The sequence below is a fragment of the Paroedura picta genome, chromosome 11, assembly GCF_049243985.1.
Source record: "Paroedura picta isolate Pp20150507F chromosome 11, Ppicta_v3.0, whole genome shotgun sequence".
In the NCBI taxonomy this organism is placed as follows: Eukaryota; Metazoa; Chordata; class Lepidosauria; order Squamata; family Gekkonidae; genus Paroedura; species Paroedura picta.
In genome coordinates, this window is record NC_135379.1 from 5,523,237 (window position 1) to 5,549,124 (window position 25,888).

Sequence of the window (25,888 nt, forward strand, 5' to 3'; positions counted from 1 at the left end):
CAATACAAAAAAAAAAAAAACTCCGTAAACCATCCAAACTGGTTTAGAGATGCCATCTACCAGGATTTCCTCTTTTCCATTTTAATTAAAGGACATCAATAATTTCAGATTCTAGTTTTACAAATTCAGCTTTAACAAACACACAGGGAAAAGTCGGGAGTGCTTTTATCCAACTAGTTACACTCATTTTGGCCAGTCTAAGAAATTAAGGCCCCCCTGGGGGGGGGAGGTAATCCAAGCACTTAAAATTACCTTTCACGAGAAACCTCTCCTCTTGACAACTCCAAAATAACTAAGATGGAGCCTATATTTTAAAGTTATACTGAAAGCATTTTTTTAAACAACAGCTGCTGGTATTTAGAGGAGGAATAGAAAAAAATGCTATTTACGTTTTAAATTTGGCTCCTTTTCCCACAAGCGTTGTGCCAGTACATCAGGCTCCCCAGAACAGAATGGAGATTACATAGCGCCACAAGGGCTGCACTGACGGAGGAGGCTTCCTTTTCATTCTCTTTTCTACAAGGGGTAGGTCACCATCGCATAATGAGAGACATCAACTTGCAGATGGAGAGTAGCAAACGTGTATTTCTGGCTGTTTTGTTGGACCGGTTATATTGCCTGATGCCAGCAGAGAGCCAGTGCAGCACAGGGCTTAGAGTGTCAGATTAGGATCTTGAAGACCCAGGTTTGAATCCTGACTCTTCCATGGAAACTCACTGAATATATGAACCTGCCTTATGCCGAATTAGACCACTGATTCATCAAGTTCAGTATTGCCTTTGTAGACTAGCAGTGGTTCTCTGTGTATCAGGTGGAGGTAAACAGGCTCACTTATTAACATCCTTTTAGCTGAAGCTACTAGGGATTGAATCGTGGACTTTCTGAACACCAAGAAGATACTCTCTCACTGAGCTGTGGCCCCTTTTTATTTGTTTGTTTATTTATTTATAAATTATTTGTTTTATACCCCACCCCTCCCCGTGTGCTGGCCTGGAGTGACTTCCAACATAAGTTAGCCTAGTGTTGTTGTGAGGATAAAACAGGAGAGGAGAATGATGTAAGCTGCTCTGGGTCCCCATTAAGGAGAAAAGAATGGTATAAAGGGAGAATGTAATTTCCAGTACCTTCGGGGAGGGGGTGGGTGGGAAATTAGTCAGTGAACAGGTGTACAACTGGCATAAGCAGCTTGCCAGTGGTGATGCAGGTATCACTGATGCAAAAGGCTAGAAAGCTATCTTGAAAGCTTGAAGACTGAAATAAGTTAGTATGTTATCACAAGGAAACAGAAAAAGGGCAGCAGAAAAAAAAAGAGCAAATAGGAAATATCAGGAACCTCTGGGAGCAGGGACAGAAATGCTTAACCAACCTTCGGTTTGGACTATCAAAGCACTGTCTGAGGATCCACCCTTGCGCATTAAGTGTGCATTGCCGCAAATGCCTTTCTCTGTGCTTTCCTCTTTGGCTCTGGGAATGCGCCAAACACTCTCTGCTTAGCAAAAGTCTACACTCTACTTGGCAGTTCTCCCTAAAAAATTCTCAGTAGCTCCTTTGTGTAACAAGCCATTTTCGGGTGATTGCTGGCCAACGCTTCCTGGAGTTTGAGGCTGCCCCTGATTCTCAGCAAAATACACTGTTCATTCTTGAATGCAGGCCTCGCTCTTGTTTACTTGCTCTCAGCTCCTCTCAAGATCTGCCTTTCCTGAATCACTTTTGATCTAATTCTTCGTCCTCCTTGCCCATGACTATGAACTCGGCTCTGCCTTTTTATGGATGACTCATAACTGTACTGTACCTATTCCTGCTAGCACCTCACCGTAGTAAGGCAGGAAAACATTTCCCCGTGTTAGACTGGCTAGCCAACAAGATTTCACTTTCTCTAATTGTTTAAACTCAACTGGGTTTTAGTAAACATGCATTATAGGAGCCTATACCCCACCCCATCTGAGGCATTGTTTTCTGTCAGAGCAGAGGTGAAGGGCTATTTCACCCCACTTTATTCTCTCTCTTTCTCTCTCTCTCTCTTTTTTAAAAATATTTATTTATTTTAATTACTTATTTAAACAAGGCCGCTAATATTTAGAACAGTGGCCCATAATATCAGAATTCTGAGTCATTCGCCTTCCTTCTGAATCTGAGGTAAAATTTCTCTTCAGCTTGCTGAACAGTCCTCTCTCGGAGGCGGCAGAAAAAGAACTGAGGGGAGAGTGCTAACCCCTCCCATATCATGTGACTTTGGGCGGGAAAGTCACCCTCTGTGGGGGAGGGGCGAGCACTCTTGGGAGCTTCTAGAATTTTATATGTATAAAAAGCTTGCGAGTTCCTCTCCGTGGCAGGCCTGCGATTCCGCAGAACCCATGTGGGACTGCACAGAAGCCACGAAGATGAATGCTAGATTTCTTATATGACTTTATATGACCTAGTCATAGATCTTGTCTCAGTGCAGGAGGTATCGATAAGGAGACCAATATGAATCAAAGGTTTCATACATGTATTATTTAACAGATATCTGTACCTGACTTTTACTCACCGAAATATATACATTTATAAATAAACCTTGCTTTAATTTAAATAAATGGCCCACACTGCACGTGTTTTAGGTTTGCCAACAGCAAGTTACTGTGCCAATGACAACTTAAGGTCAAACTGAAAAGAGGTTAATCTTAGATTCATGCTTTAGATATTACAACAAAATAAAAAGCCCGTCTGCCTCCATGTTTAGAGACATGTTGTGTTTTGTAATAATACAGAAAGAAGAAAATGTTTTTTTTTGTACTACAAGATGCGTGCTCTCATACACACACACATATCCAAAACATGTAGCTACTCAAAACATTTTCAAAAACACGTTCAAACTCTATGAGGTGCACTGCTGGGGTGGGCCATTAGCACTTCACAAGACTCTGCCCACAGAGAAACCAAAGTATTTTAGTGAGTTGTGGAAAAAACATTGACATTTACACAAGCACACCAAAGCAAAGCAAAAATCAGCTGAAACCACTCGGAAAGGTTACTACTTCTAATGACGGATCATCCATGGTTTATTTTCTTACCAAATGGGGAAGAAGAGTTCTCAACCTGGAAAGTGCATAAATCAAGACCTACAGGATCCAAACCAGATAAAATGGATGATTATAATAAGAAAAGGAAACAAAAAGGCTGAAAAAAGCAAGAAAGAACTTAAACTAAAAGCATATACTGCTGCATGCTGAAATAGTACATGGGTGTGACAGGCACCAAAAGCTTTTTTTAAACACTATCCCCATACCAACAGCAAAGCAAGTGCAAAGTGAAATAAACAGGGGATTTATTAATCAAAGCAAGACAGAAGCCCTTTGCTTGTTGAAGCACTGGTAAGACGAATGCATGTATACATAAGTAATTGCATAAAATTGTGAACAGGACAGTGGATAAGTTTATGTATCAAAGCCTTATAAACATATACCTGAATGTTCCCCAGATTTCACCAAGTCATCAGAAAGTATTCCAAGAATATCTTCATCAGTGTTCAGCACATCTGAAAGGGCTGCTAAAGGATCATCCGAGGTACCTAACAAAAAAACCAGATACTTTAGCTCATCATAACCATGATTTGTTACATTTCCTTCAGCAATGCATGGATCTGGTTTAACTTTCAATATTGCTACTAATCTGACTGCTACTAATTGCTACTAATCTGCTATCTTCTCCCCTCTCTTCTGAAAATGACCTACAGAGCCACTGAATGGGTTCATCATAGTTCAGAGACTGAGCCTTACTCATACTGTTAGACAATTATAAGTACTACTATAACTGTCATGCTATATCCTATCTAATGTTGAGAGGAACAAAAATATTCAGTTTCTTCTGCACATTGGCTTGCAGTTTCTGGGTTTAATCCAAGGATCTGTTCTTAACCTTTAAAGCCCTTCACAGCGAATGCTGGCAGGGGCTCCTGGGAATTGTAGTCCATGGACATCTGGAGGGCCACAGTTTGACTACCCCTGATGTAGACGGTTAAGACACTACCGAAACAATAAACATTTATCTTCTGTTGTTGTTATTTTAAAACGTGAAGGTGCAAGCTGCACAAACACTCCACGACCCTCTCACCTTTTGCAATTATAAACTAAGTCCAGGTTTAATTTTCTAAATACCTTGTGTTCCAAGTTTTGATGAAGCCGGAGTAGAAGTTGCGCTGAGTAGTAAGTCTGAAGACGGATCCAAGAAGCTTGTATTTAAATTAACTTTGCATGAAATGTTAAGGCTTTCTTCAGATAAATGATCTAAACTTGGTTTACTTTGCCTACTGGTGTCTAGGAGGTCTTTTCCAAAGAATGCTTCCTGCAATTAGAAGCAAGATTTTTTTTTTTTTAAATACTCCTTTATTAGTACACTCCCCATATAGGAGAAGGCCAACACTGATTAGTTAGTGAATAATACTATTTTTGTCTTATTTAATTTATTCTGCTTTACACTGCTCGCTAGATGAAACATTCAACTCCTTCACAAGATGACTAGTAACTTTCACACGGAAAAACTGAAGTTAAATTGTTCTCTTCTACTTTTTAATTGACTTTAAGTGATGAATGGAAAAAGTAATAAAAGTTAAATGTCATTACTGGCAATTTTAGATCTAAAGAGGTACGAGAAAGGATCTGTTGTACAAGAATCAATCAACACAATTAACTCTTGAGGATATCTATATTTATGAGGATATCTATGTCTATGACATACACTGCTACACACTGGGTGTTTTTGAATGAAACGTTACTGTATTTTCTTGCAAAGCAAAAAGAATTAGCAAATTATAACAAAACAGATGGTTTTCGTTTTATTACTTAATAGCATACAGTTGTTTAAATGATCTCCCTTTATGCAAAATCAAGTTAGAGTAAAACTGAATTACACATTAGAAAGCAAATGTTAATGTGTTACACCCATTCACAGTTTATTCAATATATGCAAATGATAATTTTAAACAGCACACTTTGCATAGCAATGACTGTACCTGCAAGTACACGGGAAAGGTTTCTTCCAGCTTGTTTTTCTTTTTTCTGTAACGTTTTTTAATTTTCTCTGTATTTTCAGAAGCAGGTATAGATTCGTCCACTGGTGTATCTGGCAGCTGTTCACTCCAGCCTAGAAATGGTGAACATGCACAGCTACCGTATTTGCCAGCGTATAAGACGACTGGGTGTATAAGACGACCCCCCAACATTTCCACTCAAAATATAGAGTTTTGCTACCATGGGCCACTATGGGCAGCTATGTATATCCCAACTGAAGTGCACCCGGCGTATAAGACGACCCCCCCACTTGGAGGCATATTTTTCAGGGGGAAAAAGTAGTCTTATACGCCAGCAAATACTGTAAATTAAGATCTTATTTACAACTGTGGCCTATATTTAAGATGCACAGATCCAGCTCTGCTGTGAATGGTCATTATTGTTGAACTCCCCAGTTTTTATCTGTTAATTTCCCTTGTTTAATCAGCAAAATTCTAAACTTGAGATAATACAGCACTGCAGCAACACAACAATGTGATGCAAATTATGCGTGTTCGTAAGGTCTCCAGAGGTGAAAATGAAATTAAATAGTAAAAAAAAATGTTTTGCGTGATTATGAAATGACTTATGTAGGGAAGAAAGCTTTCAGTTCTTGAGAACAGCAGTCCCATCTTCACTTTAAATGATAAAAGATCTTTTGGAACTCCCAGGAACTTTAAAAGCAATTTGCATTACAGGTCCACAATGTAAACAGGTACAAAAGAGTTTAACGGTTGACACTTTAGTGGTCATTTTTGCTGCCCAGTTGTTTGCAAGATGATTCTACTGTGTAATTTCTGCAATGTTTAACACAGGCTTTCTCAACCAGGGTTATGTGAAACTCTGGGGTTTCTTGATGGCCCCAGAAGGGTTTTTTTGAATAGGTAGGAGTTAATTATTATTTTTTTTAATGGTTGAAAAGTAGAGAAAGGCTGGTTTAACATGTCACAGTAGTGCTTATTCTTTGTTTTCAACTCTGTTTTGAATTTCTGGTATTCAAATCTCATTGCATTGTTTATCTGATGTTCCATCCTTGCAATTGTTTTTGACCTTGTGCTGTGTAATCCACCTTGCGTCTCAGTGAGAAAGGAAGATGAGAAATAAATAATAATAATACCAGTGTAAAGAACCTTCACACATTTGCAGAGTTGTGAGCACAGCCAAACAAAAGCAAGTTGCAGGAATCTACTTTTAAAATTCCACATACAGCACACAGCAGTTCTTCTGTTCTGTCTATCGTGTTATCCATTATCACTCAAAGATGGCTGGCAGGGAAAAAATGCCCTTCTATGGCACATCTGCATGGCATGTGTCAGTAACAAAGCCGTATGGTCTCATCAGTGACTGACAGATGCTACAGTTAAATGAATAAAACCTCTTGTATGGACATATCATTTAAATGTTTTAGGGCCTCATTAACTCTCTTTATATGATCACATTTTGATTAGCTGGGTTGTTATCTGCTCTTCTCAAGCACAGATAAAGTGTGAAAGTGCTGTTTGATTACTGAAGTGACACCAGACTGCATTTAGCACCTCCTCAGGTGTTAAGGAAATGACTGCAGGGAATGGGACCCACCTGGTATTATCACCTGGCAATTTTTTAAAAAATCAGGCAATGAAGACACATATTTTTAACACAAAAATTAGACAGAGAGGTAGGTTACATAAATCCAAATGTAAGATACACTCTGTAGTGTTAAAACTGTCCACTCCTGGCCATAAGCCATTTTAATAGAGCATTATGTTATAAGATTTCATAAGGTTAAGGTACATACATGGGTCTATAAAAACGAGTCCTTTTTGTATTTATAATAGTACTTAAATCCTTAAATGAGTACTCACTTTCCTCTCGGTTGGGCATCTGCTCCGACACGGAGCCAGAGGAATCTTTCCTGGAGAGGGATCGCTTTGTTTTTCCTTGCCCTGTACGACTTCTCTGGCGCACCATAAATCCACCAATACCTGTAAAACCACACACAAAGGTACTTGAAATAAGAGAAATACATGGATGCCATTTTGCAGACAGGTAGCCTCTCTCATGCACACAGAATTAAGATCCATTTACAGCCTGACAACAGAATCACAATACATTCCGTGAGCACCAGCTTCTATTCTATGGCTACATGGGGCATGAACATGGTAGAAATGTGGATCCTGGAGCTGTGATTAACCCTGTGGCATGTTCCCGTGATAAAGACGATCAGGCTGGATAGACTCAGGCAAAGCCAGAGGCTGCCAATCAGGTGCCAACCAACTTGGAAGGATTGATTTATCACCATCTATTTAAAGTGCTTAGTATAGAGGAGAAGTCACAGGGACATCTACTTGGGGCATATTCTAAATGTCAAACAGATCCTGGGTGACTTCCCAAGCATGTTTGTGAGAGGCCAGGAAGGGGATTTTGTAGAGGAGATACACGAAGGAAGGTTTCCTCCACCCCCCAAGGGATGGGCCTAAAGAAGCTCATCTTGGGCAGCCAAAAAGTGCGAGGCATTTATAACTTTGCTAATTAACCTTTTAAAATATTCCAATGGAGGTACATTTAAGGAAGCAATATTCCAGCTCACCCTGAATCTGGTCACTGGGGAGGTGAGGGATTAGGAAAGAGAAAAGGAGGCAACTCCATAGCAAAAAAACTGCCATCTGTCAGCTGGTTGTGGCACTGGATCTCTAGCCTTCGCTGCCAAAGATAACATGGGCACTATAATGCCCCTCTGCCCATATTTAAGCAAATAAAATAAACTAACATTAGAACTAGATTCCCATATCACAAGCAAAACCCAGCTGAAACACTATGAGAAGACTGACACTGATTTGGGAAAGCATCCTGAATGAGCTGCAGAAGAGAAAAGTCTACAATTTAGGGCCATAAGCAATGTTCTTTAGTCCCTAACTTAGCTTCTGGATGGAGACTACCTGGATTTTGTAGGGAACTTTACCATCTAAAACAGGGGTAGTCAAACTGCGGCCCTCCAGATGTCCATGGACTACAATTGTAGTCCATGGACATCTGGAGGGCTGCAGTTTGACTACCCCTGATCTAAAATAAGTGATCGTAGTAAATTTATAGATGGGTTGGTAGCAATAAAGGAAACTATGGTAAAGGTATTTGCTTTAATAAGATTGAACAATGTGCTGAAATATCATCAAGAGATTGCTCATGGGAGATGCGTTTCCTTAACACACTTTTCAATAGTAGTAGCATCCATCTGCAACAAATTAGAAAGGCGGCCCATAAGCTGGTCTAACAGCATTACAAGAGCAGGATGCCTGCTGCTTGGAAAATCCGGAATGTACATCTTTATAATTGGACTATAAATTCAGTCATAACCTTATCAGAGGAAACCACAACATACTAAAATGAACAAGGCATTTCTCAGCAATATATTACTTAGGCTTCCTAATTTTAAAATGAAAAAAAAAAACCTGTACACAGTTCATAAATATAAGCCTAATGCACATGCAAATATCCCAGTCTTATAGTCTACCTGGTCTGTATGGTTTTCTTTTTCTCTTCTTGATCCCATCTGTTCCTTCTACCCCTTTAGGATCATCTTCGGCTGGCTCCCGTTCAGGGCTAGTGTCTGATTTTCCTTCACAGTCCATGAGGTCTCCTTCTAAAGAAAAAAGTACAATTAGTGGTAAGTGGTCTGCTTATTCATCTGTTAGTATGCATACACACATACATTCTCACACATGCTTTGTGAGTCCATTGAATAAATTGAAGAAATAATAATAATAATAATTATTATTATTATTTATAATAATTATTATAATATTATAATATATTATAATAATAATAATAATTATTATTATTATTGTTAATCTGAATGTACATTGAATAGCAAAAACCTGTGTGTAAAAGGGATCCATAGCACCAGAATAATTTATTGAGATTATGGCATGGTCTGAATTCTTCATTAAGTTCATTTTTACAAGCACCGTGAGAGATGCTATGGTTATTCACATTTTACAAGAAAGAAAACAAAACTAGGAGCAACAGGTACCTCTACTGTCATCCATCTCGCCATCCCGTGAGTGTTCTGACTGTATATCAGGAGGAGTCTGGAGAACCGCCACACTATTCTGGTTTATAATTTTCAACTTGAGCTTTGGCTTTGTCCGTTTTCTTCTTGGTACAACAGCACTGAGGCTCTGTAACTGAGACCTTCCCACTTCTGTCAAACAGACTCCATCCTGAGTGTATGTCTTCGGTGGGTCTATGAAATCAGCATGAGCCATAACAGGAACACAAAAGAATATAAATTCTGTTTACAATTATTGGGTAGTATTTATTGGTCTTCAGGGGGCCCCTTTTTTAAGCAATAACCTATTCTAGCACAACAGCACATTTTTTTAAAGGAAGAACGCTTCTTACAATAAGGCAAATTCATAACTTAAAAACATAAAAAGATCACTGCTGGATCAGACCAGTGGTCCATCTAGCCTAACATCCTGTCTCACACAGCGGCCAACCAGTTCCTCCAGATGGCCAGCAACAGGGCATAGAAGCTGAGGCCTTGCCCCAATGTTGCCTCCTGGCTCCAGAATTCCAAGTGCCTCTGAATGTGGAGATTCCACTCAATCATCATGTCTAGTAGACACTGATAGACTTCCTGATGCCTGACAGCATAACTATATTGTTTTCTTGGGGACTTCCAGCTATCTGTTCATCGCTCTCCAGTAACGTCACTGCTTCCATCAATGACAGAAACGGCCATAAACTGCTCATGGTTCCCTTAAAGACAGACGTAAACAAGAGAGCAGTCCTATACACTTTTAAAGAATATCTCTAAAATTATGCCAGCACGTAGGGGATTGAGGATAAAAGTATAATTTTAAAAATAAAGGAATGAGCAAGAAATACAGGATGGCAAAAAATAAATGTAATGACCATAGATATACTGATGATGCAATTAAACATAAATCTAGACTCCAAAGTGAAATGTCACCAGAAATCTGCTAGAGGAGAGCAATCAAGAATGTTAAATGTACCAAGTTCCTTTGCCTTTGTTATAATTTGGGCTGCAACGGATGGCTCACAGCATTCAGAGGAAGGCACTGGAAAATATAAAACGTAAATGGTCAGAATGTGTTACACAACTCCACTTTCCTGCTTCTAGCACTTGCCACCAGACATGCCAGAGCTATATTGGCTTTCTTAAAGATGCCACCCTGAGTCTGACCTCATTTTTGGTTGATATGCATCCTTAACTTTTTATACCCTTGTACCAGCGATACAACGGAAGCTTCATAATATCAATGGAAAATAATGCTTGCTTGCTCGTAAATTAATGAAAGAATATTTCTGAAAGCACTAGGCCAAACCCAAAGAATGTTATGATCAGCAAAATTTCACAGAAGGGAATTTACAGTCCTATATCCATTTACTCTGAACCAACTCCCACTATGATTAATAAAGGGCGTATAGAATTGGCATCTATCATCATTCAGTGTTCCATGCTCATCAGTTTAAACACAAAGCATGTATTTCTTTGGATTAATTCCAGAAGTCTTTTGTTGCCACAGTGAAAGACTTTTGGCACCTTGAGGGTAGTGACTGCAAAGACACATCAGAAGGCCAAGTTTCCCGGATAAGGTGTATATCAGTCTTCATCCAGGATTAAGAAAAGGGATAACATGAATGGGCAAAGTAACGACTGTAACTGTTACCTACTATGAACCCTTTCTTCCCCTTTTCCTCCTCAGTCTAGGAAGAGTTACCATTTTCCCCCCTCACTCAAGACAGAGCTGCCTTCTCCCCAGAGAGCCTGGCTTCCAACTGCCATTCCCCTGCCTCAGAGCTTCAAAAAACACCTCCCATGACTACGGAACAGAGCCCATTTAAAGTAACAGGAGCCTTTCAAAAGAACTCTATAGGTTGAACATCATTCACAAACAGATTTAAAATGGGGGGATCCACCACCACTACACCAAGTTGGCTCTCACACTAAGCTAGCACAGGTATGGGCAACTCCCAACTTGCCCTGAATTAGAAAAGTTGGAAGAATCTGAATAAGGGGAGTGAGCTAACCATCCGTACTGAATCCAGTCTAATAGGATCAGACCTGCACATGAAATCCAGCTCAGCAGGAGCTTCTCCCAGGAATTCTGTTGGGCCACTGTAAAATTCAAGACTATTACTAAATGTCTAGGGAAGCTGAAATGCAAATAGCAGGAGGCCACTGCTAAGGTGAAGGAATGCTTGACACTATCAATAAAAACAATACTTGATCCTGTGGCAGTAGATATAGCAAAAGAGATGGCACCAAGTTTGCTGCAGAAAGTGCTGGAAAGACTCACTAGTCTCTATTCAAGTGAATAAACTGACCACATCAGACATTAAAAATAGGGGGGAAAGGAGAAAACAGCAGAAGAGTCTTTTCTAAAACTATGGGAATTCCAATTAAACTGCCCTGAGCCCTAGGGGAGGGTGGTATACAAATGTAATAAATAAATGCTTGCAGGACTTCAGCCAAAATGTTTCAGCAAAAAGAACTGCTGAATTGCACTTCCCTATGCAAATCTGATCCGATCACACTTAATAGGGTCTTGAGATGGTTATCAGCTACAAAAAATAATTCTACAGGGTAGCTGTGTTACATTTGTTATCTTAACAAAACAAAACTGAATCCAATGCTAAATTATTCCTCAAGATATTCAATACTATCTCTCTCCCATATCTGATCAAAGAGCTGGACATGGATCTCCCCTTATTGTTCAGCAGCCGGGACAGGAGACCACCAGTGTGCTTCTATCTAACCATTCCTTCTGTATCTGTGGGGCATACTCAGCGATATTCTTCCTTAAAGAAACACGGTGGCAATTAATTCAGTATCTGAAGCCCTGAGCTGAGAAGCTCTGCGCTTGCACGAGATATCCCATGGAGAAACTTCTTACCATTTGCTGGGGGAATATAGGGCCTACACATGGAACAGTCAAAACCACTGTCAGCTGTGCTTTCTACTTCTTCCTCTGTGTTTAAGTTTTGACAGACTGCATGCATCCATCTGGAAGTTAAAATGAAAGGGTGGGGAGGGAGATTAAACTGAAAGACATACAATTTTACATTGCACAGACCATTCAGGCAATTTTGAGATTACAAGCATGCAAGTAATACACCATGTAAACCATGAGGAAGCAACAATATTTTTATTTCCACAGGGACAACCTTGAAATACCGCATCCACTAACAATGTTCCGTTTGTTCAAGTCAGATATTGCTTGAGATGCAGCTATAATCTTTACCTGATAATAACACATGAAATAAGGTGAATGGCAGACCAACATAGCTTCTACACCAGCAGAACTCTGAGTATTATGTTTAAAGAGGAATCCTGCAGAATCCTGAAAACAGAATGTTGTGGACTAAAGCCCATTTCACTTACAAGGTGCTTTTATTCCTAGTGGCAGCAGAAGAGAAGATGGCAGGCAAAGGGCTGGGGGCAGAGGGTGAGTGGGCAGTGAAAGAAGTATGCTGCCCACTCATTTGCCCTCCTGCTACTGCTGCAGCCATTGCCTCTTTCCTGCTGCAAATTCAAATCACATAGTTTTGTGAAGCAGTGTTATTTGTCTTGGTATCATATGTGAGTATTCAAGTTACCCTAAATTCTTCCTCAGCTTTAATGTGACTGTGGTATATTGTAATTTTGGAGAGCCAGTTTGGTGTAGTGGTTAGGAGTGTGGACTTCTAATCTGGCATGCCGGGTTCGATTCTGCACTCCCCCACATGCAGCCAGCTGGGTGACCTTGGGCTCACCACAGCACTGATAAAACTGTTCTGACTGAGTAGTGATATCCGGGCTCTCTCAGCCTCACCTACCCCACAGGGTGTCTGTTGTGGGGAGAGGAAAGGGAAGGCGACTGTAAGCCACTTTGAGCCTCCTTCGGGTAGGGAAAAGTGGCATATAAGAACCAACTCTTCTTCTTCTTCTTCTAATTTTAAACTGGCAGTGAAGGAAATTCTGGCAAAGGTTTAACAGGTTTGAAGTTTGGTACCCTTATCTACATGTAAATCATGCTTTGTTTCTTTGGAAGACACACCTGATCTGTATTTCGCAGTCAAATTACCACCCACATTCCACAGAATCAATATCTGAATATCCAATACTACAGGTAAGGGGTGAGTGAGGTGGGGAATCTTCCCACTCTTTATTCATCAAGGCACTTAAATTCTGAGTAATAGACAGTTGTTTCAGGGATGTTTAAAAAAGGAAAATGAATCCATTCTCAACTGACCATACGTATGTGTTCTAAGGTCTTGTTTTCTGTTCAAATATAATTACTTAGAGTAGCGATCCCCAACTGTGGGCCGCGGACCACATGTGGTCCGTCGACTAACTGGAGGTGGGCCGTGAAGGACGCCTCCCCCCCCCCCCAGCTCTTTCCTTCATCCACGATCCGGCAGGCGCACATGGGACTATCTCATTGCAGAGAAACAAGCTCAGGATTCCTATTGATTTGTCATTGTCATGAGTTAAAATTTCCATGAAAATAAAATGTTCCTTATGTTCATTGTTGTGGCGTGCCTGTATCTTATTTTGAAGGGATGTTTAAACATTACCATAGCGACCAGAGTCAGAGAGCGTTAGGGCAGTGGGCCTCAGTAAAATTGTCAAGCATTGAGTGGTCCCCGGTGATAAAAAGGTTGGGGACCACTGACTTAGAGGTTTACATTTTTTTCTGTTATGAAAATAAGAAAATGGAAAGGATTCTAACTCTGAAAAGGCATATTAAAATATAGAGATTTACCCTTGTTGTTTCTGGGGAATAATTTTTAAATAAAAGGATAGCTATTTCTACATTTCTGTCTCTTTGCACATTTAGGGAGCTCTACCTAGTGAATGAGCTGTACGCTCCATTACAGTAATGTATGTTGGACTATAACAACGCACTCTACCACAGAAACAATATGGGTCACCTTTCTAGGAGGGGAACAGGAGATCATCATGAGTATTGGATAATAAGTATACCCAATTTTCAACACAGCCCCATACTCACATACAGAGATTGGACCCATAGGCAGCTACAGGCGCACCCGTGGAGTGGTGGTGCTCAGAATAACAACTGTGCACACCCATTCCTGCCTCCCTCTCGGTTGTCCCTGCCACACCACAGACTCCTCCCTCCCTCTTCTGAGGATCAAAAGATCCACAGTCATCTGGTATGGGTACTTGGGCCTGCACAGCATCTGTTCTTCAAATATGGGGACCAGAAGCCTTGCATTTGGTGGATGTGTGAAGGAGGTTGTGGTTTTCTTCTCTGTTTCATCTGTGATAGGAGTTGTGGTTTTCTCTTTCAAAGCAATTCTTTAGGGCAGAAAAGACCACTGTTTTTCCACAGCTCCAGTAAAAAAGACAGCAAGTAAACCCAAGCAACTAAACTTAAGCTGATTCGCATCCGACATCACACTGTGAAAGAATGACTGCACTATGGGGAAAAAAAAATATTCAGAGTGTATTAGAAATGCTAACCTGTCACACTGCCTGCACTGCAGAATAAGCTCTTCTTCTCTGTAATTGCAGCAGCAGACTGGACAGGTAGATAAACTTGAACAGGGAGCACACTGTGTGTAATTATTTTGCCATTCACATCTTAAGCCAGGAGAAGTCGCTCCACAGTGTCTGCACCAAACACACCTACAAAACACAAAACAGGAATGGCTTTCTCAAACTGACCTCACAAAATATCTTTGCTTATTAATTCTCTTAAAGCTCTTCTTTTGCTATAGGCAGCATGTACAAATCAATCCTGGAATAATCGAACAATTTCCACCTCAGTCGTTTATTATTATTATTATTATTATTATTATTATTATTATTATTATTATTATTATTATTGGATTTATTACCCGCCACTCCCTTGCGGCTCGTGGCGGGTTACAACAGGCGGGTTACAACAGTTTAGGGCTGAAATCAGGCACATACACGCCCAACACTATATTGTCTGAAAAATAAATTCCAACAGCAGGCCACAATAAGGTTAGGGGTGACCTTGATACAGAATTAAGCCACACGTACCATTTGCATTTCCACCCTCCTTTGGGGACTGTTTGCAGTGGCGGATCTAGGCAGTACGTGTGATAGCTGATATCACAATCGTCGCAAAGGAGCAGCCGTCCTGGGTCGGTAGCCTTCCCGCAGGCTTCGCACACGGTGCACTCCAGGCACCTCCAGCCTTTGTGGAGCACCACTTTTGTAATCTACGGAGAGGAAGACAGCCTGCTAATCACTCTCAGAAGCCTCAAAGAAATCACAGCTGTTTTGTAGGCTTTTATTACTATCGATTTGCTTCCATCCTTCTGGGAAAGTATGCTCTGTGGTGTGCACCAGTATGTGCAGCCCCACCCCCCCACCCCACCCTGGGTGAAAAGCACTCTCTAAACTACTGAAAAATTAAAAATCTTCTTGCAGTTGTATTATTATGTATAATATTCTATGCCGCTCCTCCCCTTATGTATACCCAGTGGCAACAAAACACCCAAGAATTTGGCTGAAACATGTTTTTAAATAAGCTTTCTGTCTGGAATTAAGAGGTGCTCATTTTCAAATGCTGAAAATCCAGATTTAAATGCACTTAAATATATGGGGTGGGCTGGGGGTGCAGGAGTGTTCTCTGGGGCACTTATGGGGTTCAAGCCCCCATCCCCATGTCACCACACCCCACAGCTGCATCACCAAGTTTCACCCCTTTCCCCAGGAGCCAAAACAGCGAGGTATGTGGCAGGTAATGATGAGTCAGTATGTCATTCATGGATACAACCCACTCAACAACAGTCTGGTGCAATGGAGACTTCATTGAAAGCAATATTCCTAATCAGGGTATTGAGTATGTTTTAAACACTCCCCTTCAAAGCACGCTTACGCCAAATCCTCTGTTGAAGACTACATACTTAACCCACAGCATATCCCAAATAACTATGGGGAGTAAAATAATCGCTTCACCATTGTGAACACTCTCATAAAAACATCGCCCCATATATATCTCTTGAACCATTATCATTGTGTATATAGAAGATAACAAGCATAGGCAGGGCAGGAAAAATAGTCCATGTTATCTGATGTCACACCCTATTTTATATTACAGCTTAAAACAAAACATTTTGTGGTTACCTTTGGGAAAAGTGCTATCAAAACAACACTATTCTAAAAACATAGAACCGTTTCCTAAAGCTTTTCTAGACTTTAGCTTAAACGATATGGCACATGAAATAAAAACCCACATTTTAAGTAACAGCACTTATAAAATGAAAAAGGCACTTTACAGTTTATATGTGGCAGCAAATAGCTTATTATCTGTGCATAAGTCATCTTATAACTACCCAAATTTAATTTTCACACATTCTCTCCTAGCTTAACAAATGTAAAACATTAATTAACTACTCCAGTTGCTGTCAATTCTGACAGCCAACAGACAAACTGAATTAATTGAACCTTATTGCCTTCGTAAACGGCAGAAGCAGTTTAATTTTTTTTCAAAAAAAAATCCTGCTATAGGTTTTAAGCTTATATTTTAATACTTTCTTTTAATGAACTGATGGATAATAATTTCTATTTATGGCTGCAAAATTACAGAAAGGTTAACTTCACTTGCAGCTATGAAATGTCATTTAATTAAAGCGTTCTGCAAGCTGCATACCAATAATGGTTACACTAACAGAGGAGTATTTGACAAGCAAACAAAACTGCTAATAATGTCAAAACCCGAATCAATGTGGCATATTCAAGTAGAGTACGTCAGCAATCATTTCAGAGAACTCACCTTAATACTGACACAGTAGGGGTGATAACACTGACCACATTGGGAGCATGCAAGCAATCGGCCTTCTGCACCTTGGCCAAAACTCCCACAAACAACACACATGTCCTAGAACGTAAAAAGATCTTTCCGGTTAATAACCAATACAAATCCTGACCAGCTAGCCTGATCTTGTCAGATCTCAGAAGCTGCTTATTAAAACCTCCTTGAACTTAAGGTTTTGATCATCACCTTTAAGGCCCTACAGGGTCTGGGCTCAGAGTACCTAAGGAATCATCTGTCTGCCTACACCCCTCAAAGAGCCTTACGCTCCACCAGCTCCAACCTCCTGGTGGTCCCTGGCCCCAAGGAAGCCCGCTTGACTTCAACCAGGGACCTTACTTTCTCCATTCTGGCCCCCACCTGGTGGAACGAGCTCCCAGAGGAGATCAGGACCCTGACGGAGCTCAAACAATTCCACAGGGCCTGCAAAAGGGAGCTCCTCCACCAGGTATTTGGTTGAGGTCAACCAGTACCACCGCTTCCAATCGGCCCCCCTCAGCCTCCCTCCTCCAACCAGCATTGCAGGCTCACCCAACCCACTGGACCATCAGTAAGTGTTGAGTTATTGTTCTCCCCAATGTCCTATTGTTCATAATGTTATAGTTATTATTGTGTTACTGCATACTGAGTTATTTGTACTGTTTGATGTAAACCGCCCTCAGCCTTTGGGGAGGGCGGTATATAAATGTAATAAATAAAATAAATAATAAAATAAACTTTTTGTAAAGGATGTGTGGTAAAACTCTCAAAACAATTACAATGCATATAACAATTAGACATTTACAAGTTTCCAGTAAAAATTACTTTATCCATTAACAGTATGATCCGAAGCAGAGTTATCCCCTTCCAAGTCCATTTGGAAGTCGATGGGCTTAGATGGGTGTGACTCTGCTAAGGATGGCATGGTCTGTTTATTTGCAGTGTATCTGGATTTGCCCCCAAGTGTACTGGATGCGCCCTCCCCCATCTATATTATATAGATGACCGTACAGATGCACCTCTAGATGTGCATCCCATACCTACGCATGTCCTGAGTTTCTGAAGACAGGGCAGAACATAATCAAACTCAAAAATAAATAAATGAAAGCAAAGCAGCATGAAATCTCTGATGCCCACTTTGATATGTGTCTCATTTCAGCCATAAGTCTGGTGCAGTAAATGTTGGTATTCAGCTAGCTCATTAGATGGCAGTGTCTGTCTTGCTACCCTGTGGTTTCATTGCCCACCAATGCCATGAGGCCAGGGGCATCTCTACAGTTGATTCAGCAAAGGCAGGTGAACACTGTGTACCTCTTCCTCCTTCAATCACAAAAAAGATGGAAAACTCTTTAAAACACAGGCCCCTGTTCTTTAGTGGTGTGAGCCCTGCTCTGTAATACTTTCAAACCAGGAATGAGTACTCTGACTGATGTCCTGAAATGGACAAACTAGTGGGCGGAGTTCTCAGACTCGGCCTCAGGAGGAGCTCAGAGGTCACATGCTGCAGTGGTCCTGCTCTGTCTACAATGGTACATCATTGTCGATCTCCCCATTTACAAAAGGAAACATACACAAGCTAGAAAATTAAGGTTAATAGATATTGCAACCTGCTGCAAAGTAAACTTGTCGCTGCTGGAAAACAGTACAACAGTATTATGCATTGAATTTTCTTCCTCGTCTTTGCTAGTCAAAGTGTCCATATCCATGACCTACACAGACAAAAAGCAAAAACAAAACAACTTTATCACCTATTAACTTCTTAACAAGTTACTACCAATCTTTAAACCTGTTTGTTACAGTATTTTGCCCTACATCAAGGGGCATTCTGTGTGTGTATTCTTTAACCCATACATACACCCCAACATATTGTGTCTCTCTCCCCCCTCCATTAAACACTGGTCATTTGGGTGCTTCTGAAGAGCTCTTCTCTGAAATAGGTAATTTTCCAAACTACTTTCTCCCCTCTCCTCTCTGAACTCTTCTTAGCTAGTCATGTACATGTTTTCAGTGCTATATCCCCGTATTTCCCCTTAATAAAGTAAGTGTGGTGTTGTGGTTAAGAGCAGCAGACTCTAATCTCAAGAACCAGGTTTGATTCCCTACTCCTGCATATGCAGCCAGCTAGGTAACTTTAAGCTAACCAAAGTTCTCATAAAACTGTTCTTGTAGAGCAGTTCTCAGAGCTCTCTCAGTCCCACCTACCTCGCAGGGTGTCTGTTGTGGGGAGAGGAAGGGAATGGTGTTTGTAAGCTGCTTTGGGACTCCTTTGGGTAGTGAGAAAAGTGGTGTTCTCTATATGGGAATGATTCTCGTAAACATTAGGGAGATCCCAGTTACCTTCTTTAATGTCTCCTTTATGATCATTTTCCCCAACTAATTAGCAGACTACCTTTTGGGGAACAACGGTTGTGAGGACACAATGGAGGAAGAAGAGAATGGTGTAAGCTGTTTGGGATCCCCACTGGGGGGAAAGGCAAACAACAACTACAAGCATATAAACTGATTATAAGTTTGCTGTATGGGAAGGAGGAAAAAGTGCCTTTTTCTTATGAATTTAACACAATTTAAATAGTGATTTTAAACAAGCTTCTTTTCCTACTAGCAATAATGTATGAAGAGAAATTAGAGGATCTCGGGACAGCAAAATATTTTGTACATGTAGAGTTCCATCATCAATACAACCAGTTACAGGCTTCAAAGCAGAGCGGAGAGGAACTGCTCAAATTACATCCTAAGGAGTCAGAATATGTAATGCCATGTCATAGTCATACAGCTCTTATTACTCTTCTCATTCCCAATTCTGCTTCTCATTACCAAATCAGGTTAGTTTAAATGACAGGTTACGGGTCCGTCATGGATTCTTACCCCTGGAGTAAGAACAGACCCAATTCCGTTCTTCAGTTTTGACCTTCCTCTTCCACCTCTTCCAGAAAGGCCTGCACCACGTGGTCTCCGCTTTCCAGGGAACCCTGATCCACGACCCTGTTTAGTGCAAAGCCAGATATTTAGAAGAACCCAAATAAAAAATGAAACAAAATCCACACAGCAGAGTCATCTTTAAGAAGGATTGATTCTTATGAAGTAGGCTAAATGGGATGATTTGCAAGAGTCTAAACCTCTAAACCAGGGGTAGTCAAACTGCGTCCCTCCAGATGTCCATGGACTACAATTCCCATAAGCCCCTGCCAGCATTTGCTGGCAGGGGCTCTTTGGAATTGTAGTCCACGGACATCTGGAGGGACGCAGTTTGACTACCCCTGCTCCAAAGCATTTACTACGGCAGGCTTACAAAAGTGGGTATACCTTCTTGTCGGGGTACCATGAGGGTGGCAACTGGGGTATGTGCGTCAATTCTCCTGATTTATTCATTAGGTTTATTTATACCTTGTCCTATCTGATGGCCTCAGGACAGATTTCAAGCAATTTCATAAAAATTATAACTATCCCTCATTCTAATTTCTAGTTTAAGTAATATATATTGATTACTTAAAGAAAAAAATCGCTTGCTTTCCACTCACTGACAATTTCAAAATACGTTCACTGTTCAAGTTCGCTTCATCTCACACATAACCCAGCTCTCAGATCATAATTAAAAGGACATAAGATAGTATATCTCACCTCAACCACCTGTAATGAAAGGAAAAAGCCAGTTCTAAGTGCTAGTGCAGTAGCACTGCCATAAACTCTCTAATGGAACATTAACACCAACACCACTCAATTTAGCTAGATGTATTTTTGATACGTATACTTATGAAGTTCCACCATAAAATGGTTATTAACATTATCCTCATAAATTATAGCACATTGACAAAGTTGCATGCTTTCATAAAGCTGATTGTGTTTATATCCATGAACACACAAAATAATTAGTGATACCACTCTATTAATAAAGACCATACAAGTTTCATATAGATAAAGCAATAACGTGGGAATATTTAAAAGGAGATTATTGATCAGGCTCAATGTATTCATGCAAAAAGTTCCTTCTACGTTTTGCAGATTTCAGAATGGACAGAAGTCTATCTTCCAAAAGAATAATTTAAATACTAAAACTATTATTTAAATAATAGATTATTGTGACAGATATCCGATATTATCTGATATATGATAACACTACGTGGTAACTTTGCATGTTGTGTGTTTAAAAAATGTTAGACTACTTTCTACACATGCTAGCAACATTGAAAAAAGGATGTTAAGATAAAGAAATCAAATAAAATACATCAACAACTATATGTTTAAACAAGACAAACAATAAAAAGCCACAGCACACAGCTAGAACTACTAATGAGAGGCATGCAATATTTTTGCTTATATCATTAGTATACATTATTCTTTCAGACAGCATAAGTTAACAAAATTAGCAACATCAGCATTGAATAATTATGTGGACACCAAAATTAACTCAACATAAAAAGTACCTACATACAGACCTCCAATATCAGATTCTATTTTATTTAGTGCTACAAATTCAATTTATTTTTTAAATTTCTGTAAATGGCATAAACATAACCATCATAATGGTTATCTTCAGACAGTTGTTTTACTGTTTTCTGTATATGACTCATGGAAGATACACCAGAATTATTCCGTGTAAACTCTGGAACCCATGTTAGTCTGTCGGGGGTACATCGACTGCTCTCCCCCGGGCTTCTTGAACATCGTTGACTTCCTTCTCCTCCACCCCCCCTTTTTTTAGGAATGGGGGTAGGAAGAGGATCTTATTATTGTGCTGCCATGTTGTGACATTTTAAAGTCTTTTAATGGGAGTTTTAATGGGTTTTTTAAGACATTGTAACCTGCCGCGAGCCATTTGGGAGTGGCGGGAAATAATAATAATAATAATAATAATAATAATAATAATAATAATAATAATAATAATAATAATAATAATAATAATAATAATAATAATAATAATAATAAAGTTTTGGCACACCATATTCTCAAGGCTCCATCTACACTTTCAGGTCATATCCAGAAGACAATGGTGACAATCTATAGGTTATGTCCTAGTCACAGTGTTCAAAATGCAGAGGAGACCAAAGTGAGTTACTCTGATTTGTACTGGGAGCTAAAGCATTACTAGGGCTGTGCGATGCGGCTGTTCCTGCTTGTCGTAGCCAGCGTTGTACCCGGGGGGGGTGCGCAGCCACCAGCACGGCAGTCGACACACACACGCAGGCGCACAGCTGTATGCGTTGACCGGCGCACCGGCGCCTGTGCCCCCCCCCAACGGCACGGTGCTGGCTGTGATGGGTGGGAACGGCTGCTTCGGTGGCCCAATCACACAACTCTAAGCATTACTGTTTCACAAGTTAAGTTGCAAAAGTCTTAGGACTTTTAAGGATACCCAACAGGTCTTCAGGGCCGAAAAGGAGGTCAAGCACAACACACAGCTGAATGAGCAACTCACCAGATATGCCATTTTGTATATTTATGATTTTGGCAAAAGCATATCTTCCTATGTGTTTGGAAGGTGGCCATATTTTAAAAAATGAATATGAATGCTCTAGACCTTTAAAAAGCAAATTAAAAAGATAACATGTGCACAAAGCTAGGCTTTGGGAGAATTTTCACCAATATATTTTTAGGACAGAGATAACAAGAGATAATAAGAAGTTAAATACAGATTAATTACCACTTTGATGCTCCACATGGCACTGCCAGATAGCGGTCTGGATTTAAAAGTTTCCCGACCTTCTGAAATGTCTGGGGACCAGGAAGGTGGGCTCACCGTATTATGGGTACTCCAAGCCCCCTAGATATGTCAGGTGAGAAAATAGATGTATAAAACTCAGCCAAATTAAATAAAAATAAACTAAAGGCTGCAAATAAAAGTTCAGAATGCAAAGCACATGCAGGCACGCAGATATAACATGCACTCAGTTTAACAAGCCAATGGACACCAGGTAACGTTTCAACCTAGCATTCCCATTCACAGATGATTCCAGTCAGAATTCAGTGTGTATAAAAAGATGATAAAATTAATATCAAAAAAGAACAAGCGCTGTCAGAAAATAAAAGCTTACTGGCATGAATAAAAGATGAAGTATGATTATAATGAAAACTGCATCTACGCAGAGGTGGAAAAAGCCACCCCCACTGTGGAAAAAGCAGCAGGAGAGAGATCAGGCAAGCCAGCCATCAATGACAGTGTGACATGATACGATGCTGCTTCCGGGAAAACTCAGAAGGGATGCCAGTCCTCTCTAGGAATCATTGAAAACTCTATGACTTTCCGGGAAGTGATGTTACGCTGCTGTTAATTTTTTTTTCTTCCACTAGTCATTGAAGTGCCAGAAGGCACATGGCAACCCTGTTTACTATTGGGCAGAAATGGAATATCAGTATGCAGAGGATTAGTATCTTTGTTGAAATTTACAGATAACCTACCAAGGAGATTCTCAAAGGAAATAAAACAGCTATGTTAGTGATGATTTGGATTTTTATTTAGGCCCAGGAAAGTACAGTTCACAGAAAATGCTCACTCTCGCACCCCCTCCCCCTTCTGATGATAATGCATGTTTTCAAAAAAATAACTGAACACAGATTAAAGCCCTGTGTACATATTTTTAAAGCGATGCTACAATCTCATTTTGAAGACTATGCTGATGCAAGCCAGATAAGAATAAATGAAATTGTTAGGACTGTCTGCCTTCTTCCTGAATCACCCCAGATCATACCTTACATCAGGGGTAGTCAAACTGCGGCCCTCCAGATGTCCATGGACCACAATTCCCATGAGCGAACACTGGCAGGGGCTCATGGGAATTGTTGTCTATGGACATCTGGAGGGCCGCAGTTTGACTACCCCTGCCTTATCTGACTGCACGCCTTTCTAATTTTTTTATCCAACCTTATTGTACAACCTGTTTTATTGTTTTTGGATTTTAACAATACACAGGACATTTGATTTCTTTAGTTGGTTAATTTCCTGAGAACTTCATCTAATTCCTCTCCTTATCTCAGCCCCCCAACGAAAATAGCTTTTGTCCATACAGTTCCAACAACCTCCATTTGTCAACTTGCCAAAACTGTCTGGATCCAACCAACACACACACGCAATACCTTTATGGGCATAAAGCAGGTTAGCAAGATAAGCAGAGATAGTCAAAATACATCAGTCAGAAATTTCAGCCATAATAAAAGTGACATCAGGATCCTTATCACTCAATAAAAATTGGCAGATCAGGTCTTTTGAATGATTTCTCCATTTGGGTATAAGAGGTATAACATGCCTTCGCTGGGCAACAAACAAGGGACAATCCAGTAAGATATGTTGAATAGTGTCAGGAGAATTTAATTTGCAAGGGTATAGCTCCCTCCAACCCAAAGATGACAGCTATCACTGAAAAAATTATCCATCTTAAATTCTGCTATTAATCTTGAGGATTTTCTTTTTAAAGCAGACTGAACTGATTACACTGCAAAGCATAACATGTTTATTTAAAAATTCCACCAGTCCCACAAATGCTTGTGACAGTCTTGGTCCACATGGCCCATCCTCACCTTTTCACCTCCTACCTGAGACTGAAGACACAGCCATTCAGTGGCCCAAAACCAATGTGGGAATGAACATCTTTTTCAGCTATTCTGTCAGCCGGATATAGATTGGGGCTGAATTTCAGCTACCCCAAAAATGGGTGCAGCCATTTTGGGGATTTAAAAGGGTGAACTTGCTCCTTGGAGTTCACTTGTAGCTAGCACAAAGCATTTAAAGGGACTGTGTTAAGTGCCTTCCCCCCTTCCATTGAAAGGAATGGAGGATGGGGGTACCTTCTTTTGGGGTCCATAAAATTGGGCCCTCTGGTCCAAACTTTTTGAAACTTGGAGGGTTAGGAGAGGTACCATCAACTATGCTGCAAATTTGGTATCTATACCTTAAAAAAGCAGCCCCCCAGAGCCTCAGCTACCCCCAGATCAATTCTCCATTATCTTATGGGGACCACTGACTATAATGCTCTCCATAGGATATAATGGATCTGAAAAAAATGGTATTCTCAAATATTTGCTGAATCTGAATACCATACCAGTACCATACTAGACTGTACCTAGAGGTAGCAGCTCCTCTCTGATCTTAGCTGGCAGTGATGATGAAGGAGCTGCCAAAATGTGAGCAGAGGTAAAGGAAGATAACCTAGATGGAAGACCCAACGAAGGGCTAAATATTGCGAGGCAAGTCAATCCAGGTTCGTTCAGTCATTGAGAGCTTGTAAACTGCTTCTCCAATATTAGGCAGCGTCTGTATTTGACATGGAGGATCAGTAAGACGTGCTCTCTTCTCTAGGGCACCTCCCGCAGCTTGTAAATCAGCTTGCGTAAGAATTCATACAATGCTATTATATTTAGGTTCTATAGAAACTCAAGTTCTGTGTCTGGAAGACTCCTTTCCACACATGAAAGATGATTTCAAAATTAAAGGTAAAGGTAAAGGTATCCCCTGTGCAAGCACCGAGTCATGTCTGACCCTTGGGGTGACGCCCTCTAGCGTTTTCATGGCAGACTCAATACAGGGTGGTTTGCCAGTGCCTTCCCCAGTCATTACCGTTTACCCCCCAGCCAGCTGGGTACTCATTTTACAGACCTCGGAAGGATGGAAGGCTGAGTCAACCTTGAGCCAGCTGCTGGGATTGAACTCCCAGCCTCATGGGCAAAGCTTTCAGACGGCTGCCTTACCACTCTGCGCCACAAGAGGCTCATGATTTCAAAATTAGTATCTCTCTAATCAGATATTTCCCTTTCCTTCCAATAATTTATCTTCCATGGAACAGTTGCTAGGGACTACTGCTCACGCATACTAAGGTTATTCATACTGAGGTTTATTTAAATAATGCCCATAGTCTTGAAAGCTGAATAATAGAGTCAATTTCTAGATATGCAGGCTTCACTAAACTGTTACTACATATTTTGTACTCAAATCTGTCTTATGTTCCTTCCATGCTTGCAAAAGAAAGTTTGCTTACATGTGTACCTGCTCTTTTTACAGATGATACTTCCTAAAGATTTTCATTGAGAAGATTCTCAACCTCTCCGGAGGCATACTAAGGAATTAATGCATTGTACAATCCAGACTTTACTCAAATG

General features: G+C 40.4%; 1 protein-coding gene across 10 annotated transcripts in view; it reads right to left on the reverse strand.

The window, feature by feature from the left end:
- Positions 1 to 25,888, reverse strand: part of KMT2C (lysine methyltransferase 2C) — a 146,806-nt gene that overhangs the window by 39,104 nt on the left and 81,814 nt on the right. For 7 of the 10 annotated variants that reach the window (XM_077302806.1, XM_077302812.1, XM_077302809.1 and 4 more), the window contains exons 14-28: positions 22,443 to 22,562; positions 19,670 to 19,786; positions 18,412 to 18,513; positions 16,787 to 16,891; positions 15,046 to 15,227; positions 14,500 to 14,664; positions 11,927 to 12,036; positions 10,022 to 10,087; positions 9,034 to 9,246; positions 8,515 to 8,643; positions 6,869 to 6,988; positions 4,988 to 5,118; positions 4,134 to 4,320; positions 3,443 to 3,547; positions 3,051 to 3,098 (exon numbers count right to left, since the gene is read on the reverse strand). In XM_077302806.1, the coding sequence (XP_077158921.1) occupies positions 3,051 to 3,098; positions 3,443 to 3,547; positions 4,134 to 4,320; positions 4,988 to 5,118; positions 6,869 to 6,988; positions 8,515 to 8,643; positions 9,034 to 9,246; positions 10,022 to 10,087; positions 11,927 to 12,036; positions 14,500 to 14,664; positions 15,046 to 15,227; positions 16,787 to 16,891; positions 18,412 to 18,513; positions 19,670 to 19,786; positions 22,443 to 22,562 (1,900 nt within the window). The remainder of the gene's footprint in view (positions 1 to 3,050; positions 3,099 to 3,442; positions 3,548 to 4,133; positions 4,321 to 4,987; positions 5,119 to 6,868; positions 6,989 to 8,514; positions 8,644 to 9,033; positions 9,247 to 10,021; positions 10,088 to 11,926; positions 12,037 to 14,499; positions 14,665 to 15,045; positions 15,228 to 16,786; positions 16,892 to 18,411; positions 18,514 to 19,669; positions 19,787 to 22,442; positions 22,563 to 25,888) is intronic. The other 3 variants (XM_077302807.1, XM_077302813.1, XM_077302811.1) reach the window with 3 other exon arrangements.